The 17326-nt window shown below is 33.8% G+C and overlaps 1 protein-coding gene across 3 annotated transcripts in view; it reads left to right on the forward strand.

The window, feature by feature from the left end:
- The window catches only part of CTTNBP2NL (CTTNBP2 N-terminal like), a 50831-nt gene that overhangs the window by 11572 nt on the left and 21933 nt on the right, over window positions 1-17326 (forward strand). For 2 of the 3 annotated variants that reach the window (XM_045546804.1, XM_045546805.1), the window contains exon 2: window positions 2855-2961. In XM_045546804.1, coding sequence (XP_045402760.1) covers window positions 2863-2961 — 99 coding nt within the window. In that variant the 5' untranslated portion in view covers window positions 2855-2862. Of the gene's footprint in view, window positions 1-152; window positions 279-2854; window positions 2962-17326 lie in introns of all 3 variants that reach the window. The other variant, XM_045546803.1, reaches the window with a different exon arrangement.

Raw genomic sequence — 17326 nt, forward strand, 5'->3', positions numbered from 1 at the left:
TTTCAGTTTGAAGAACTATTTTCTTCTTTCTTGTTGGTGTCAACCTACAGCTGTCAAGTCTCACCAGCTATTATGATAGTTGACATTAATTGGATTTACCAAATTGTTTATAGTATGGTCACATGGACAACAAATTTCCTATTATTTTTCAGCATTGGACACTTTTCTACCATGCTGATGGCATTTTAAATATATTTGTCAATTTTCCCAAATTTTAACTGAAGAAAACCTTAAGAGTTTATACTTGAAGACTAAAGTGTGACTCCGCCAATTATCAGGTCAGTACCTTCCCCCCCCAATATCACTGCCATCCTAAAATGTAATATGGTTTTACTAGTTTCATTTATATATCAGACACAAATTTGTTGCCACATCCTATTTATTGAGAGTAGATTCAAATGGATAGAACAGAAGGAATTGTTAAATTTTAATATTTATAAGGAAAGATTATTAGAGTGTGTAAAAACAGATCTGTTGGTTCTTGAGTTACATAGTGGTAGCTTTTTTTTTCCTCCTATGTAATATTTGTATTGTATTCACTTCATGTAGACACTAAATGAGTTGGTACATTTTAGTAAAATGTTCCCAATATTAAAATTTGTGTGCAGAAGTGATTTACAAACATGGAGGCAGCAAGTAAGTGTATTATTATTTATGTCATCGACAAAGAATAGAATTTCTTCTTGCCTAGGCTACACTGCTTTAAAATTAAAGTGACTCTGTAGATTGTTTCAATTTTATTCTTTTATGAAGATGTATATTTATCATAACAGATGAAAGACTTTGATTTAAGTACAATCTGATTTTAGCTCTTTATGTATATTTACCTCTTATTTAATTGTGCTCTCTAACAAATAGTACTCGATTTTTTACCAAGAAGCTTAGAATGGAACCAAGAAGGATTTCCCAACTACAAAAGGGCAGCTGAAGGTATTTCTGAGGGCACTGACCTTGGCTGTCCACAGATTTGATAATTCCTTTCTTAAATTCTTTTGGGAAATGAGAGAGGATAGTAGCTATTAATAATTAAACCATTATTTAGCTGATATCTGGGGCGTGGTAAGACATTTTACATTTATTAACTCAATCTTCACAGCAACCCTATGAGTTAGATATCATCACCCTCTTTCACAGATTAGAAAACTGAGAATCAGGCCAGGCGCCGTGGCTCAGGCCTGTAACCCTAGCACTCTGGGATCACTCGAGGTCAGGAGTTCGATACTAGCCTGAGCAAGAGCAAGACCCCGTCTCTACTAAAAATAGAAAGAAATTAGCGAAAGAAATTAGGGGGCCAACTAAAAATATATAGAAAAAAATTAGCCGGGCATAGTGGTGCATGCCTGTAGTCCCAGCTACTCAGAAGGCCGAGGCAGAAGGATTGTTTGAGCCCAGGAGTTTGAGGTTGCTGTGAGCTAGGCTGATGCCACGGCACTCTAGCCCAGACAACAGAGTGAGACTGTCTCAAAAAAAAAAAAAAAAGACTGAGAATCAGAAAATTTGCCCAGTCACAACACTAGAAAGATGCAGGTGTGATACCTGACTGCAAAGCCACATCCTCTTTCCAGTATACCATCTTATGTGAACTGTAGCTTTATTAGGTGTTGGGATTTTTCTGTTTTTTGTTTTGTTTTGTTTTTTAGTTTATAGTTTTAAAATAACTTATGAGACATAGCTCTAATCCAAAAAAATGAGAATCACTTACTAGTTGGTAAAATTCACTAGTTAGAAAGTTAGCGGTTAGAGCTGAGGTTACATGTCCTGGAACACAATCTAACAACAAAGTGAAACATGCCATTTTGTACATGTTCTTCACTTAAAAGCAGTAGCTCTGGAAGGAGTCAATGACTCTTTTGTGTGCCTCCTAAAACTTAAAAAGAGTGAGGAATTACTGCAGAGTGTGTGAACTACCCATGTTATTCACTTTAAAGAAAACTGTATGAGAGTGGCAATTTAGAAGTAAAAAGTGGGAGAGAAAAAATAGTATTTGCTCTACTTTAGAAGTTAGAAATGTATCTTACCATAATGCACTTATCAGAAGACCCTTCAAAGATTATATAGCAGTCTAACTTTGTGTTTGGTTTGTGAGAAAATCTTGTGGAAAGCATTGGGTTTGTGGCTTGCAATTTGCCATTTAACATATTTCAGAACATGCAAATCCTCATAGAAATGTGAACTTGTTAAGTCAAATAAATTCAGTTTGTAGTAGCCTGATCAATTAAGATGTTTAAACAATATATTTTAAGAATTCATTTAAAAGTATATTGGCATATGTTTGCATTAAGTCTATTTTACTATACAAAATATAAATACTATGATAGTGGTTGCAAAAGTAGACAATTTAAAATAAAAATTTCTCCCATGCTCCCACCAAACATTATCTTTGCTCAGATTTTATTTCAACATATTGATGAGGAATGCCACAGAATGTTTTATATACAGTTTGGAATTTGATTACCTAAACCTGGGAACTCTTTCATAGTCTAACAGTTTTTCAGTGAAATAGTTTTCATTGTAACACAATTTTACCTGAACTTCAGGTGAACAAAATTAGTGACTGATTCTTTCTGAGACCATCTAGGATATTTGTTTGTAAATACGTCTGGAGGAAAGATGACAAAAAAAAATTGATCTTTGTGAGTGGTGATGAAATCAACAAAGTGAATTTTATTTTATCTTACTGCTCAGTTTGTGATTAATGTCAGAAAGTGCTTATGTTTCTCTATAATTGTAACCATTTCCTTTCTTAAAGCATTTTATACTGTAATTGCTCCTATCTGTCTCACTTTATTTTTTCTTTAATTATATGAAATTAACTCTTTTCTGAAGACTGTCTGATTATTGTCTTTGTTTTAAGCTTTCAGGATGAATCTGGAAAAACTCAGCAAGCCTGAACTCCTGACACTATTTAGTATTCTTGAAGGAGAGCTTGAAGCAAGGGACCTTGTTATAGAAGCTTTAAAGGTATGTTAAAAGAAAAAAAAAAGAAGGAGAAAGAGGTCATCATACATTTGAAAGTCATTTCATTGGCTGTAATTCATTTAAGTAGGGTATTCCTGTGGTTCCCATTAAAGTTGAAGAGAGGACATATTGATACTTGCTATAGGCAGCCACCTCTGTGGTATGATTTTAGGGACACTGGTGAAGGCTTTCTGTCCTCAAAAATAGTTCCCTTAGTCTCTCTACCTGATGTCTAGACCTTGAACTTCATTCTTTTAGTTTAGTGGGCCTTAACCTGTTTTTGACTGCTGACCCATTAGAATTTGATGAGACTGACTTCCAAGAAAACGTATATACATTCAAATATCAAAATTCAGGATATGCTATTTGCGAGATCAAGGATTCCATGAAGACATCTGTGACTTCCCTGGACCCCAGATTAAGAATTCTACTTTTGGTAGAAAAGAATGGCACCCACCTATAGTCCCAGCTACCAAGGAGGCTAAGGAAGGAGGATCGCTTCAGCCCTGGAGTTCAAGTCCAGACTGGGAAACATAGCAAGACCCTGTCTCTAAAAAACAAACAAAAAGAAAAAAAGAATTCTTACTGTTGTTTAAGTATTTGATATCTGTTAAAATGCAAGGGGTAGGGGAGGTTGTACGTGTGTCAGGGCAGGAAGTATATGGAAACTATAAAATCTATTTAAAAAAATACGAGGGGGCATACTCCTTTCGAGTGTCATGACTACTTTACACCTTGGTAAGGATTTTGCCCATTCTATCCTGAGAGCAGATTTGGATAGGGAAAGAAAGGCGTCGTTCAGGGTATTTATGTGAGTGGCAGGAAGATGATACGCCCAAAAGGGGAGGGGAAATGGCCAAAGAAGGTGAGATTTGAGCATGCTGAAGAAAATATATTCCCTGCAAAGTAGAACTGAGTAAATATCGAAGAAGATTTTTATATAACAGGTTATATTGGTATACATCTTAAAGTTCATTAATAAAAGGTTTATAAAGTGCTTTACTAGTTTTTTAAAAATTAACCTAGGTCTTCCTTGAATAAAAGGGACATTTGTATTAATATTTCATGTGTGTTCATGTGTTCATATGAAGCTGCTTTGTTGAAGTTTTTTTTTTATAGCAACAAAGATCATTCTCTCATTGCCATTCTTTTTTTATATAGTTTTTTTTTTTAATTTCAGTGTATTACGGGGTTACAAATGTTTAGGTTACATATGTAGCCCTTGCCCTACCGGAGTCAGAGCTTCAAGCCTGTCCATCCCCCAGATGGTGTGCACCACACCCATTACATGTGTATATACCCATCCCCTCCTCCCCACTCCCATCTGCCCAACACCCGATGAATATCATTACTATATATGCACTTAAGTGTTGATCGGTGAATACCAATTTGATGGTGAGTACACATGGTGCTTTCATTGCCATTCTTGAAGGCTTAAGGAATCAGTGATTTCCTATGTAGTGAATAATAACCATTCAGTAGAATTCATACAAAAAGTTCTATCTTTTCTCTTCTTTAGTTTTTCTTCTTTTTTCTCTTCCCACACTGATTTAGAGTATGTGTGTTCAGTTAGTCATATTTGAGTAGTCTTTTCTTGGATTACTCTGGAATTTATAATTGTGTTAAAAATAATATCTAAACCAGTTATTTCTGTAACTGTTAAGTTTAGAGTGACATTAATTTATATCTTTTAAGGCTGATTGAAAAAAATGGACACTTCTGTCTAATTAGATATGCGTCGAAGTAATTAATCATGGAAACTGCTGCTTTTCTGTTTTCTCTTATAGCTTTGTAATGTATAATTAATCTCTAGTGATTTTGTTTCTCCAGAGTACATTAGGCAGCTCTCTTCTGATATGGGGGGGTAGAGTCTGTCTCATGGCTTCCCTGGAGATCACATGTTTATGGCTTTGACATATGCCTGGTTACATATGTTATAGTTCATTGTCTGCGTCTTTGCCTGTCATGCCACTAAGCATAACTGTGTGACCTTGGTCAAGTCATTTAACCTGTCTGGAGCAAAGCTTCCTTGTCTGTAGTCAGAATAAATGAGTAATAACTGGTATTTATATGTGACACTTTACAATTTGCATGATGACATTGTAAATACTCCAGCGGTGTAGGATTCATTTCTTCTTTTCCTTTTATTTATATGCTGTCAGTGCCTATATCATGTACCCCATATCTGAGGAGCCGTTAGTGGTTGCCAGTCATTTGAATGGATGTGTCTCTAGTGTGTTCTCAACAGGGCTTACTTTTTTAATGACTCTCTTGCCAACATATATAACATATAAATGTTCACTCCAGTTGGTGACTCATCTTTGCCACATTCACAGGCCTTCCCCTTTTGTTACTCTTGGTGATTTTTTTACCCCTCCCTATGAGTCCCTGAAAACTCTATTCTGTTAATATTTCTCACAACCTAGTCCTATTATTACGGGTAGTCCTAACCTCCTTAATCCCAGGATACCCTCCCATTTCTTATCCCATGTTTATTTGATCAATGAAGAGACAAGAAAAACAAGGATTGGGAAAAGCGTGAGCTCATTCCTAATCCTCACCCCTAATTGCCTGTTGTTCTCCCTTCCTTCCCCTAGTTATCATCTGCTTCAGTCACTTCATAAGGGTAGTGGTGGGAGGATGGCTGCCTTTAATGGAAAAATCAGAGGATAATCTCGTTTTCTCTTTTATCATTTTAGCAATATAACCTCCTGCTTTTCAGCCTTAGAAACTATACAGACCTGTAGCACTTTATGTGTGTATTCACCAATCATTGTATCCTCAGCACTCAGCATAATGCCTGGCATATATAGATGCTCGATAAACATGTGTCGAACAAATGAAATGATTGTGCCATTGTGGTGTGTTTCTTTAAAAGATTGCCATAATAATTCAAAGTGAATGCTGTGAATTACTAAATTTTAAAGGCTATTCTTATGTGCTCTGCAGCATATACTGCTTTCTGGTTTTAGTGTTAACAGATGCTTAGGTGCTTGTTGCACATGTTTTCCTAAAATATATTTTTTCTGCATGAATCCAATTTTGGTTACCATATGCAGCTTCTGCCAATTTGAAAGAGCAGTTTGAAAAGCAGGAGCTATAATTAAGGGAGCATTTTGATATAAGATACCATTCAGAATCAGGCACAAGTGTTGTATTTAGTCTGCATATGGTCTATATGTGATAAAGTTACTCTGAGGCTTAAACTTTATGCATTTTAGGTGAAATGAATAGCCGCCCCATAAGTGACACATCTTTAAACAATCTATTGTTAGATAAAATAGGTGGCAGCTGGGGTTAAAATTGTTTCAATCCTTTGAGAAAATGTACTGCTATACCAGATTCTTAAAGTTAAAATGAACTCTTGTGTAGTAGCTTTTGTTTGTTTTGCTTTTTGTTGCTATTTGTTTTGGTTCTGTAATATATCAGGATTTTACTGCATTATTTCTATAGCTTTTGCTTTACAACAAACACCTGTTGGACTCTTTGGACTAATGTGACAGCTTACTAATTTTCTTTCCTTTAATATTAGTTTTTAATTCATGCTTAGTGGGTTGAAGACGTTTTGGTTTTTGTCCTAAACAGCTATGATTGTTTTCCGTTTTTGTTTTGCTTTCAGTGAAATTTATCTTTTTTTTTTCCTCCTTACCTTCAAAACAGATTTTTGTCTGAACATAAAATCTGTTCTTCAACCTTATATCTCTGAACAAAACCATATGGCTCACTGTCACTTCTCTGGAAAGGGTTGGGTTTCTTAAGGGATATATTATAAAGTTCCCATAGTTTGTAAGTGGATCTTACGTATAGAGTTAGAATTATAAAACAGCTTTATTTATTTTCTAAAATTTCTGCAAAGTGCCAGATTGCAGCTACACCCTCGTAGAGCCCCCTTAGTTAAGTCCTTTTTCTCCCTCAAAGCCTCCTCATTCTTCTGTGGCAGCCAGGACATGTTTGGCATAGAACCAGGAAAGCCAATGGAAAATAATGTTTCAGCATCTTGTATATTTCAAGCCTAACTGTCACAGGGGCCATTTATACTGTATTTGGCCCTAATTGAACTTTAGGTAAAGTGATTTTCTGTTTTAGAAGGAGTCATGTCAGCGAAAAACATTCTTTATGAAAGTCTTTCCCTTTGACCACTTTAATTTCATGAATGAGAACATTATAGGAATACCATCTACAATGAAAGCAAATTACATTGTTCATGAGCTGTCTGGGGGAAGACAGGAGTGGAACCACACAGTTTAGCAGGAGAGCCTTAGTTCATAATTCCACGCCAATCTAGGAAATGGCAGCATAATCTGTGACTGCTCCAGAGGAGGATGAAAGAACATTTATCAATGGCCATTTAAAAAATCTAGAAAATAGATTTAACTGCTAATAAAATTTAGATTAAATATTTTTTGTTGAATCTTCCACACTGGACATATTATATCTGCACATCTTGTATTTGTTGCGAAACCACACTTGGCTATGACTAAATAAAATACACCTTGCATTTATTTGTATAATTTTATTTTAAAGCATTCTTTAAATTGCTTATGCAATGATAAATAATAAAGTATTATGACTTTTATGTAGAATTAGCTTAAGGAGTCTTGAATTCCTTTCCACTGATGCCGCAATCATAAAACAAGTATGACTCTTTTAAAGCCTAGGATAAAACTTTTTTGTTTTTGGCCAAAGGCCATTGCAAAATTCCCCAAGCAAGAAGATTTATAGGCAAAAATGTTGTAGACATGACAAAGTTAGAAGTAGATTTGGAGTATGAGACTATGTAATATGTCATGCTATAGGTTTAACTATTATATGTATTTTCAGCAACCCGGGGTTAAAAAATAAAAAAATCTAAATGTTACTCATATGTCTGTGTTGAAACAACAAATATTTACTTTTTCGGAAAATATTCTTGAAATAACTGTAAAGATCTTATGACAGTGCCAAATATATAGAAATAAAAATAACAGTTGCCATAGACGATAAATGTCTCAAGAACATCATAAATTCTCTGTAAATTGAGTCTGACATCTGCTTTTGGTCATGGCTTTGCACTTATTATGGGAGCAGATTATTATAAAAGCTCGTTTGAAATAAGGAAGGTAAAATTGAACTTAGCAATTACCATATATTGTCCTATACTGATAAGCTGTCAAGAGTGTTTACAGTTGAAAAAAAATCAGCTATTAGCTTGCTTTATAACAGATCTTTGAGTGTCTTAAAGGATTCACATTGAAACATTCTTTGGCATCCATAAGCCTGGACCTAACAATTCTTTAGCCAAAAATGGTCTTCTTTTAATAGTTGATTTTTAAGAAGTACTTTTAGGAATGGAGTGGATAGTTTAGATCTTTGATAAGGATCACGTGAACATAGGCTATAACTTCAAGAAATCCAGTTTCTGCCTGAATGAGAACTAGAATATTAGGGTGCAAACAGAACTTTATTTAGGTTATTGAATTATAAGGTTTTTTGGTTTATATTCATAACCTTTATTATGAAACATGTTAATGAATTAATCAGTGGCCATTTTGGCCACATTTTAATATGTTTTTTATAGCTGGAGTGGCTGATATTTTTTGTTCCTACTCTATGTAAAATGCATACATATAATGCTAGTTTTTCAAAAAAGATAATTACTAAGCACTCTATAAAACTATCAGCCAGAACATTCAATTAAGTATAGCTGTTAAGAGAAAGAGCTTTCAAATCAGACAGACTTAGGTTTCAGCTCTGCCACTTAATTGTTGTGTGATCTTAGACAAGTTATTTTACTCTGTAAGCTTTATCTGTAAAATGGTATGGTTATTGTGAGGATTAAATGAGATAGCAAATACTGATGGAGGTGCTCAGTGCTCATTTACTATTAGTTATTATTAGAACATAGGTTTCAAAGTCCATCCATTCAGGAACAAAGTTATATTCCATAAAACAAAAAATATTGATAATTTTTTATAAGGATGATGAGTTCTTTTCAGTTACGTCTTTGTTGTTAGTGGTGCTTGCACTTTAGCTTGTTTTTCTTATGGGAATTGATAGTTGTGAATTGATCCATTCCCCACCCCCACAACCAAAAGCATGTATTTTGAGATAGCAAAGGTTAACAGTGTACTCTGGGGCATGGAACAGATGTTATGTTATAGTCACTCTCTTTTCATAATGAAAACAGGAAATACAGAGATAATGTGAAAGCTTCGTTAGCAGAATTTATTTTTTTCATTTATTTCTTTGTTTATTCCTCTATTGTTTGATTTGGCATAATATTATTTTTTTTATTTTTATTTTTATTTTTGAGACAGAGTCATGCTCTGTTGCCTGGGCTAGAGTGCCGTGGCATCACCCTAGCTCACAGCAATCTCAAACTCTTGGGCTCAAGTGATCCTCCTGCCTCAGCCTCCCGAGTAGGTGGGACTACAGGCATGCGGCACCACACCTGGCTAATTTTTTCTATTTTTAGTTGTCTGGCTAATTTCTTTCTATTTTTAGTAGAGACAGGGTCTCGCTCTTGCTGAGGTTGGTCTCGAACTCCTGACCTCAAGCAATCCTCCTGCCTCAGCCTCCCAAAGTGCTAGGATTATAGGCATGAGCCACCGTGCCTGGCCTATATTTTGTCTTTTTAAACAGCTTTATTGAGGTATAATTGATGTACAGTAAACTGCATATATTTGATATGTACAAATGGCTAAGTTTTGATATATAAATTCACCCATGAAACCATTACCATAATCAAGATAACAAACATATTCATCACCTCCCCCAAATTTTTTTCATTCCCCTTTATAACATCTTCTGCCTAAATTTCCCACTCCTCCCTACCCCTGCCTGAAAATCACTGATCTTGTTTCTATTCTAAAAATTACTTTACGTTTTCTGAAACTTTATATAAGTGAAATCATACAGAATTTACTCTTTTTTTCTTTGGCCTGGCTTCTTTCACTCAGCATAATTATTTTGAGATTTACCCATATTGTTATGTGTATTGAGAGTTCATTCTTTTTTATTACTGAATAGTGTCCCACAGTTTGTTTTATCCATTTATCTGTTGATAAACATTTGTGTTCTTTCTAGTTTTAGACTATTACAAATAAAGCTGCTGTGAATGTTCATGTACAAGGCTTTGTATAGATGTATGATTTCACTTCTTTTGGATAAAGCACTAGGAATGGAATGGCTGTATTATGTAGATGTATATTTAATTGTTTAAGAAACTACCGAAGTGGTTATACCACTTTACATTCCACAGATGTGTAAGAGTTCCAGTTGCTCCACATCTTCACCAACACTTAGTGTGGCCAGTCTTTTTACTTTTAGCCATTCTAATAGGTATGCAATATGTCATCAGTTTTAATTTGTATTTCCCTATTGATTAATGATGTTGAGAATGTTTTCATGTGTTTATTTGCTCTCTGTATTGTTTTCTTTGATGAATGATCTGTTCCAGTCTTTTCCCCATCTCTTTAAAATTGAGTTATTTGTATTCTCATATTTTAGTTTTGAGAGTTTTTTATATATCTGGATATAAGTCCTTTATCAAATATATGCCTTACATATATTTTCTCCCAATCTATGGCTTATTTCATCGTCTTGACTGTATCTTTTTTTATAGTTAAGATACTTAACTGTTATAGTTAGTAACAATATATTGTATACTTGAAAATCACTGAGTAAATTTTAAGTATCTTACCATAAAAAAATGTTAAGTATGTGAGGTCATACATTTGTTAATTAGCTTAACTTAGCCATTCCATAATGTATATATATTTAAATATCATGTTGTATACCATAAATATAAACAATTGTTTGTCAATTAAAAAAATAATTTTTAAATAAATAAATTTTTAAAATCCAACCATAATTTCTCTTTTTTTTTAAGAGACAGGGTCTCACTCTATTGCCTCCTATCTCAGCTTTCCCTGTAGCTAGAAATACAACTACAGGTTCATACCACCATGCCTGGCTAATTTTTTAAAAATTTATTTTGTAGACACAGGGTCTCACTATGTTGCCGAGGCTGGTCTCAAACTCCTGGCCTCAAGCAATCCTCCTGCCTCGTCTACCTCCCAAAGCGCTGGGATTACAGGCGTGAGCCACCAAGCTGGGACAGCCATAATTTAGACCAGAAAAAAAAAAAAACAAAAGGTGCATCTTTTTTAGACAGAAAAAGAAAAGATAGAGCAAGTTTTTCATATTGAAGTCCCGTTTATCAATTTTTTTTTATGGATTTTGCATTTACTGTTGTTATATCTAAGAAATCTTTGCCTAAACCAAGATCAGAAAGGTTTTCTCCTGTTTCTATTTTTCTGTAAGTCTCATAGTTTTAAGTTTTACACTTAGGTTTATGATAGAACTTTAGTTAATGTTGTTAAGTGGTGCTACATATGTATCACATTTTTTAGCATATGAATATCCAATTGTTCCAGCACCATTTGTTGAAAAAACTATCCTTCCTCTGTAGAATGGCCTTTGCTCCTTTGTCACAATTAGTTATCCATTGACTTGTGGGTTTATTTCTGGACTCTCTCTTCTGTTCTGTTGATCTCTTTGGCTACCTTATGCCAATACCACACTGTCTTGATTTCTATGGCCATATAGTAAGCTTTAAAATCAGGTAGTGTTAGTCCTCCAACTTGTGTCCTTTTTGAAAATTGTTTTGCTTATTCATGGTCCTTTGCATTTCCATATGAACTTTAGAATCTGCTTGTCAATTTCTCCAAAATTCCTGTTGGGATTTTGATTCAGATTGCATTGAATCTATACATCAATTGGGGAAGAATTCATATCTTGTCAGTATTGTATTTTCCAATCCTGAACATGGTATATCTCACTATTTATTTAGGTCTTCTTTTTTTTTTTTTTTTCTGAGACAGAGTCTCACTCTGTTGTCTGGGCTAGAGTGCCGTGGCATCAGCCTAGCTCACAGCAACCTCAAACTCCTGGGCTCAAGCGATCCTCCTGCCTCAGCCTCCTGAGTAGCTGGGACTACAGGCATGTGCCACCATGCCTGGCTAATTTTTTCTATATATATTTTTAGTTGTCCAGCTAACTTCTTTCTATTTTTAGTAGAGACGGGGTCTCGCTCTTGCTCAGGCTGATCTCGAACTCCTGACCTCGAACCATCCTCCCACCTCTGCCTCCCAGAGTGCTAGGATTACAGGTGTGAGCCACTGCTCCCGGCCCTAGGTCTTCTTTAATTTCTCTCAGCAGTGCTTTTTAGTCTTTAGTGTATAGGTCTTTCACATTTTCATCAGATTTATCCCTAAGTATTTATATTTTTGATGATATTATAAATTATATTTTTTTATTTTAATTTCCAGTTATTTATTGTTGTTACACAGAAATAAAATTGATTTTTGTATATTGATCTTACATCCTGCAACCTTGCTAAACTTACTTATTCTAGTAGCTTTTTAAATAAATTCCACTGGATTTTCTACACACAATTATGTCTGCAAATAAGGACAGTTTTACTTATTTCTTTTTAATCTAAATGTCTTTTATTGGTTTTACTTTTCTTGGTACATTGGTTAGAACCTCCAGTGCAAAGTCAAATAGAAGTGATGAGGATATTTTTGTCGTGTTCCTGATCTGGGGGAAAGCATTCAGTCTTTCCTCATTAAATATGATGTTAGTTGTAGATTTTTCACAAAGGCTCTTTATCAGGTTGAGGATGTTTCTGTCTATTTCTACTTTGCTAAGAGTTTTTATTAGGAATGGATGTTGGATTTTGTCAAGTGCTTTTTCTGTATCTATTGAATGAGTAATTGATTATTATGTCCTTGCTGTGTGTCTGAAATATTGTCTGAAATAAAGCTTCATCCTCTTTTTTATTGACCTCTGAGATCAAGTAGAGTGATATCCAGCTTTATTCTGCTGCTTTTTAGAAACTAAATTTTGTGATTTAATTTTTTAAATTTTGCTTAGTAGAGTCCAGTAATTATTTACCCAGTAGCAAAACTTAATAATTTTAAAATCATAAACATTTCAAAAAAAGGAACAAAGACTACCTTTGCTGCTTTTATAAACTGCTCTTTAAAGCAGCTTTATCCTTTCTTTATTAGTTTTAATAGTTTATTGGCTTCTTATGATAACTAATTTTTCTAAAGAGGAAAATATAAACAATATGTATATTTTTTCACCTTCTAATAGAATATTATTACCTCTTTCCCAGGGAGTAATGTATTTGAAACAAGCTTAAAGGTTACTTTTCATGTTAAACCATTTAAATTTATTTTTAGTGTTTCATATAACTGAGTCAGGAAATAGACATCAAAATGTACCATTCCTTTATTATTTCTCAGAAAGCATTATTTTTCTCATTGTTAATCTGGGAGCACAAGAAGAAAATTCTTTTTAAAGGGGATTGTATTTATAGGTGACATCGCTTATCTCTGAATGCTGCTCTAGAATCAGTTGTTGCAGAATAGGTAGAGATAGTATTGCTCCTCTATTATATTTTTGGTTTTGTTTGTTTAATTTTTTATTTTTAGTTATTATGGGTATACAATATATACATTTGTAGGGTATATGTGATGTTTTGATACAGGCATACACTGTATTAATCAAATCAAAGTAACTGAAGTATCCACCTACCTCAAGCATTTATCATTTCTTTGTGTTAGGAACATTCCAATCCCACTCTTTTAGTTATTTTAAAGTACACAATAACATTGTTGACTGTAGTCACTTTGTTGGTATACTTTTGGGTAAAAAACTCAAATGTTTTTCTTATACTGAATTTGTTAATCTCAGTATACTTTATTGAGGAGAGTTGCTGTAGTTGACATGATTTTATGTAAAAATCCATTTACAAAAAAGAATTTTTTAGTAATTACTTTTAATTAACCCCAAACAGCCCATGATAACATAGTTATGTTGATCTACTCCCAATTAATTCTCTAGAAAAAGTAAATCCTCAGTTAATGGCTAAATAAATTGGTGGTACATCTGCATGGTAGAATATTATGTAGCAATTTAAAATATGCATATTAAGAACTTTTAGTGACATATTAGTGTTCCTAGGCATGAAATTAAATATATCCTTTAATCTCAATTATACGAATAACATATAAAAGACTCAAGCAAATATACTGAAATTTATAATTTGATAATAGTAATTAACTCTGGGTAGTGGAATCATATGCATATTTTAATTTTTTCTTCAGTACTTCTGTTTTTGTATAAATTACTTTTATGTCAGAAACACTTGTTTTTAAATAACAATAATTTTATACAACAAATTCTTGTTCAAATCTCTGTTTATTAACATTCTTCCCCTAAAAAGATACTTTAGCCATATATTACTCACTTTGTAGGAAAAGATCTTAGAGCTAATCAGAACTATAGTTAAATTGTTCCTTTTTTGTCCTACCCGAAATAACTCAATTGTCTCTACCTGAAAAATCAATCTAAATTCCCAAACTATCCAATAAAAAGATCACAGATTTTATGGGGGGTGAAAGACTTTAATAAAGATATCTTTTTATTATACCAGAGTCTAAAGAGATGTCTTTCAGACATTTTTAAAATACATTTCACATTTTGCCACAATCCAGGACACGTGTACACACCCACATATGTATATTAGCTAAAACAAAAATTTCACTAAAATTTACTAACTTTATGTTTTACTATACCATACTGTACTATAATATTTTCTTTTCTGTTTTACTTCTTTTTTCTTAACTCCTGATTGTGACCCCACTAAACTAGTTTTATGATCCACTAATGGGTTATGACCCACAGTTTGAAAAACACTTGTCTAAAGCACTTCTTTTATTATAATTTCCTAATTTGCTGTATAGCAACTAGATTTCATATCTTACCAGAACCTGAGACTGGAAACAAGATTTATTTAGGTATGTTCTTTATAAAATTCCAAAAGAATTTTACTAAGGTATAGAGTCATAAGCTGACCCCAAAGTTTATTCCTGTAATAAAAGCTAGCATTGTGTATAGCTTTCTACAGTTTTCAGAGTGTTTCCATATGTAGTATCTTGTTGAATTCTCTTTATACCCTTGTGAAGTATTATAGATACTATACTGCCTATTTTACATGCAGATATTGGAGCTCATATCTTATAATTCCAAATATTTTTATTTTTCAGATTAACTATGTTCAGCTTATTGAACTATAGGAACTGACCATAAGAGATAAAGTATGTTTCATTACAAGCTGTACTACTAAAGCTGAGGAGAAGCTGGCACTCTCCTACCTTGTTATCGTCAGCTCATTAATTAGAGTTTGGCAATATCTATCAAATTAAAAAATGCAGAGCTGGGCATGGTGGTATGTCCCTATAGTCCCAGCTACCTCAGGAGGCTGAGGCAGGAGTATCACTTGAGGCCAGGAGTTCGAAGGAGGCTGTAGTGTGCTGCTATGATTGTACCTGTGAATAGCCATTGCACTCCAGCCTGGGCAATACAGCAAGACCCTGTCTCTTAAAAAAAAAATTCTGTATGTCCAGAAGTAATTCCTCTTCTAGGAATTTATGCTACAGATGTTCTTAGGTCTATAAAATAAAGTATATATTTAAGGATATCTATTGCAGCATTATTCATAGGAAACAAAGTGCTAGAAAGAAGGTTAGCGTCTATTAGTGAGGTTCTGGTCAAGTAAATTATGTTATGATTATACTGTAGAATAGTATGGAACCATTAAAGAGAATGAGAGAAATGTGTATGTATATAATATGGAACATTCTCCAAGATATAGTAAGTGAAAAAATAAGTTGCAGAACAGTGTGTATAGTAAAAAAAAGAAAAAAAAAGTAATAAGTTGCAACTGGTGAAGCCAGAAATACATCTCACACTGCTGCTTCCTTCCCCTTGGCTTGGTTCCCTTGAGAATGATAGGAACTCCCAAAATGGTCTGCCCTGGAAAGGGCAGGAAGTTAGTAAGAGGGAAGTACCAGGTTCAGGGGTAGGGTACTCAAGAAGAAAGCCAAAAGATGCTAGAAAGGCTATACATATGTATTGGTTGTTCATAAATTGGGTATTTTTTAAAAGAGGACTGCACTCTTAAGTAATTAAGTATCTTTGTTCCATTCAGAAAAACTTTGAACCCCATATATAACAGCTAGCTCTTAAAAATAATTGTCTGGTATCAGCTATTATTTGCTATACCAGTTTTTGTCAAATTGTGACATTTAGGGGTTCAAGAAGGAAGGTGCCAGAAGAATAAGCAAATTTTCATTTAACTCACATCTTCCTGTGAGCTCTGGATTTTTTTATGCCTTTGAGGAAAGAAATAGGGAATTCAGCTTATAAAATGGTGCCTATTTAGAGAACACACAGTTCTCCACCAGTTGGGGAGGGGCATCAGAAAAGATTACAGCAGTGAGGAATTTCATTGCATTTATTTGGCCTGTAACTAAAACAAATAAAAAAGGGAAACAGCTTATTCCTGTTATTTTGACTTCCTCTTATTGTGTCTTCCTTGCATGTGTCAGCCTTGTGATTTGGTGTGAATCAGAGGTTATTTCTAGTTGCCCCCATAAAAAGAAGAGAAGCAAAGGAAGACAAAGAGATTGCTTCTAAAACAAAAAACCCATAGTCCCATCATTTAGTATTTCAGTTCCGCCAATTGTAGGAATAATTTGGAAGACAGGAGAAAATCGTCATATATGTTTGCTGAAAATCTTTATGGAAAGGAGCCATTTATAGAATGACCTGGGAATTTTATTATATTGGAAATTATTTCCTTAGAAAAGCATAATAATATTAATATATCTATTCCATAAAACATTCTCTCATATATGCACAAATTTGCTCATTCCAGCATTGTTTAATACAGTATTAGAAAACTGTAAACAACCCTAAATGTCCATCAATGGCTACATAAAATGGTATATCCTTACTGTGGAATATTACGTAATTGTGGTTGGTTTTTGTTGTTTTTTTTCATGAAGGGAAAAAAGCTATGTACTTAGAAAGATCTCTTAGATAATAAGTTGAAACAAGTTGCAGAACAGTTTTACACAATAATAATGTCTGTGTAATTAGGTTTTATACATACACACAGACACACAAATGTATGTATATACTTGGAAATGGTCTGGGAGGATACCCATCATACTAAGAACTTTCCGAGAGGAAAGTGAGATTGGGTTATGGTCAGAAAGGACTTCAGCTTTATCTATATAGTTAAAATTTTGATGAGAAAATATTTACTAATGATGAAATTAAAATAAAAATTATATTTGTAAAAAATATAGTATGAGCAATAGGATGTCAAGGAGCTGGGAAAAACATTTACTTTTTGCTATCTTTACTTCTAGATAGTTTATACTGTACCTCTCACATAAATCTTTTTTAATTTTAAAATATAGTTAAGGAAGTAGAAACAGCATAGCATGCCTAGGGAAAACATGAG

The sequence above is a fragment of the Lemur catta genome, chromosome 3, assembly GCF_020740605.2.
Source record: "Lemur catta isolate mLemCat1 chromosome 3, mLemCat1.pri, whole genome shotgun sequence".
NCBI classification, from domain to species: domain Eukaryota; kingdom Metazoa; phylum Chordata; class Mammalia; order Primates; family Lemuridae; genus Lemur; species Lemur catta.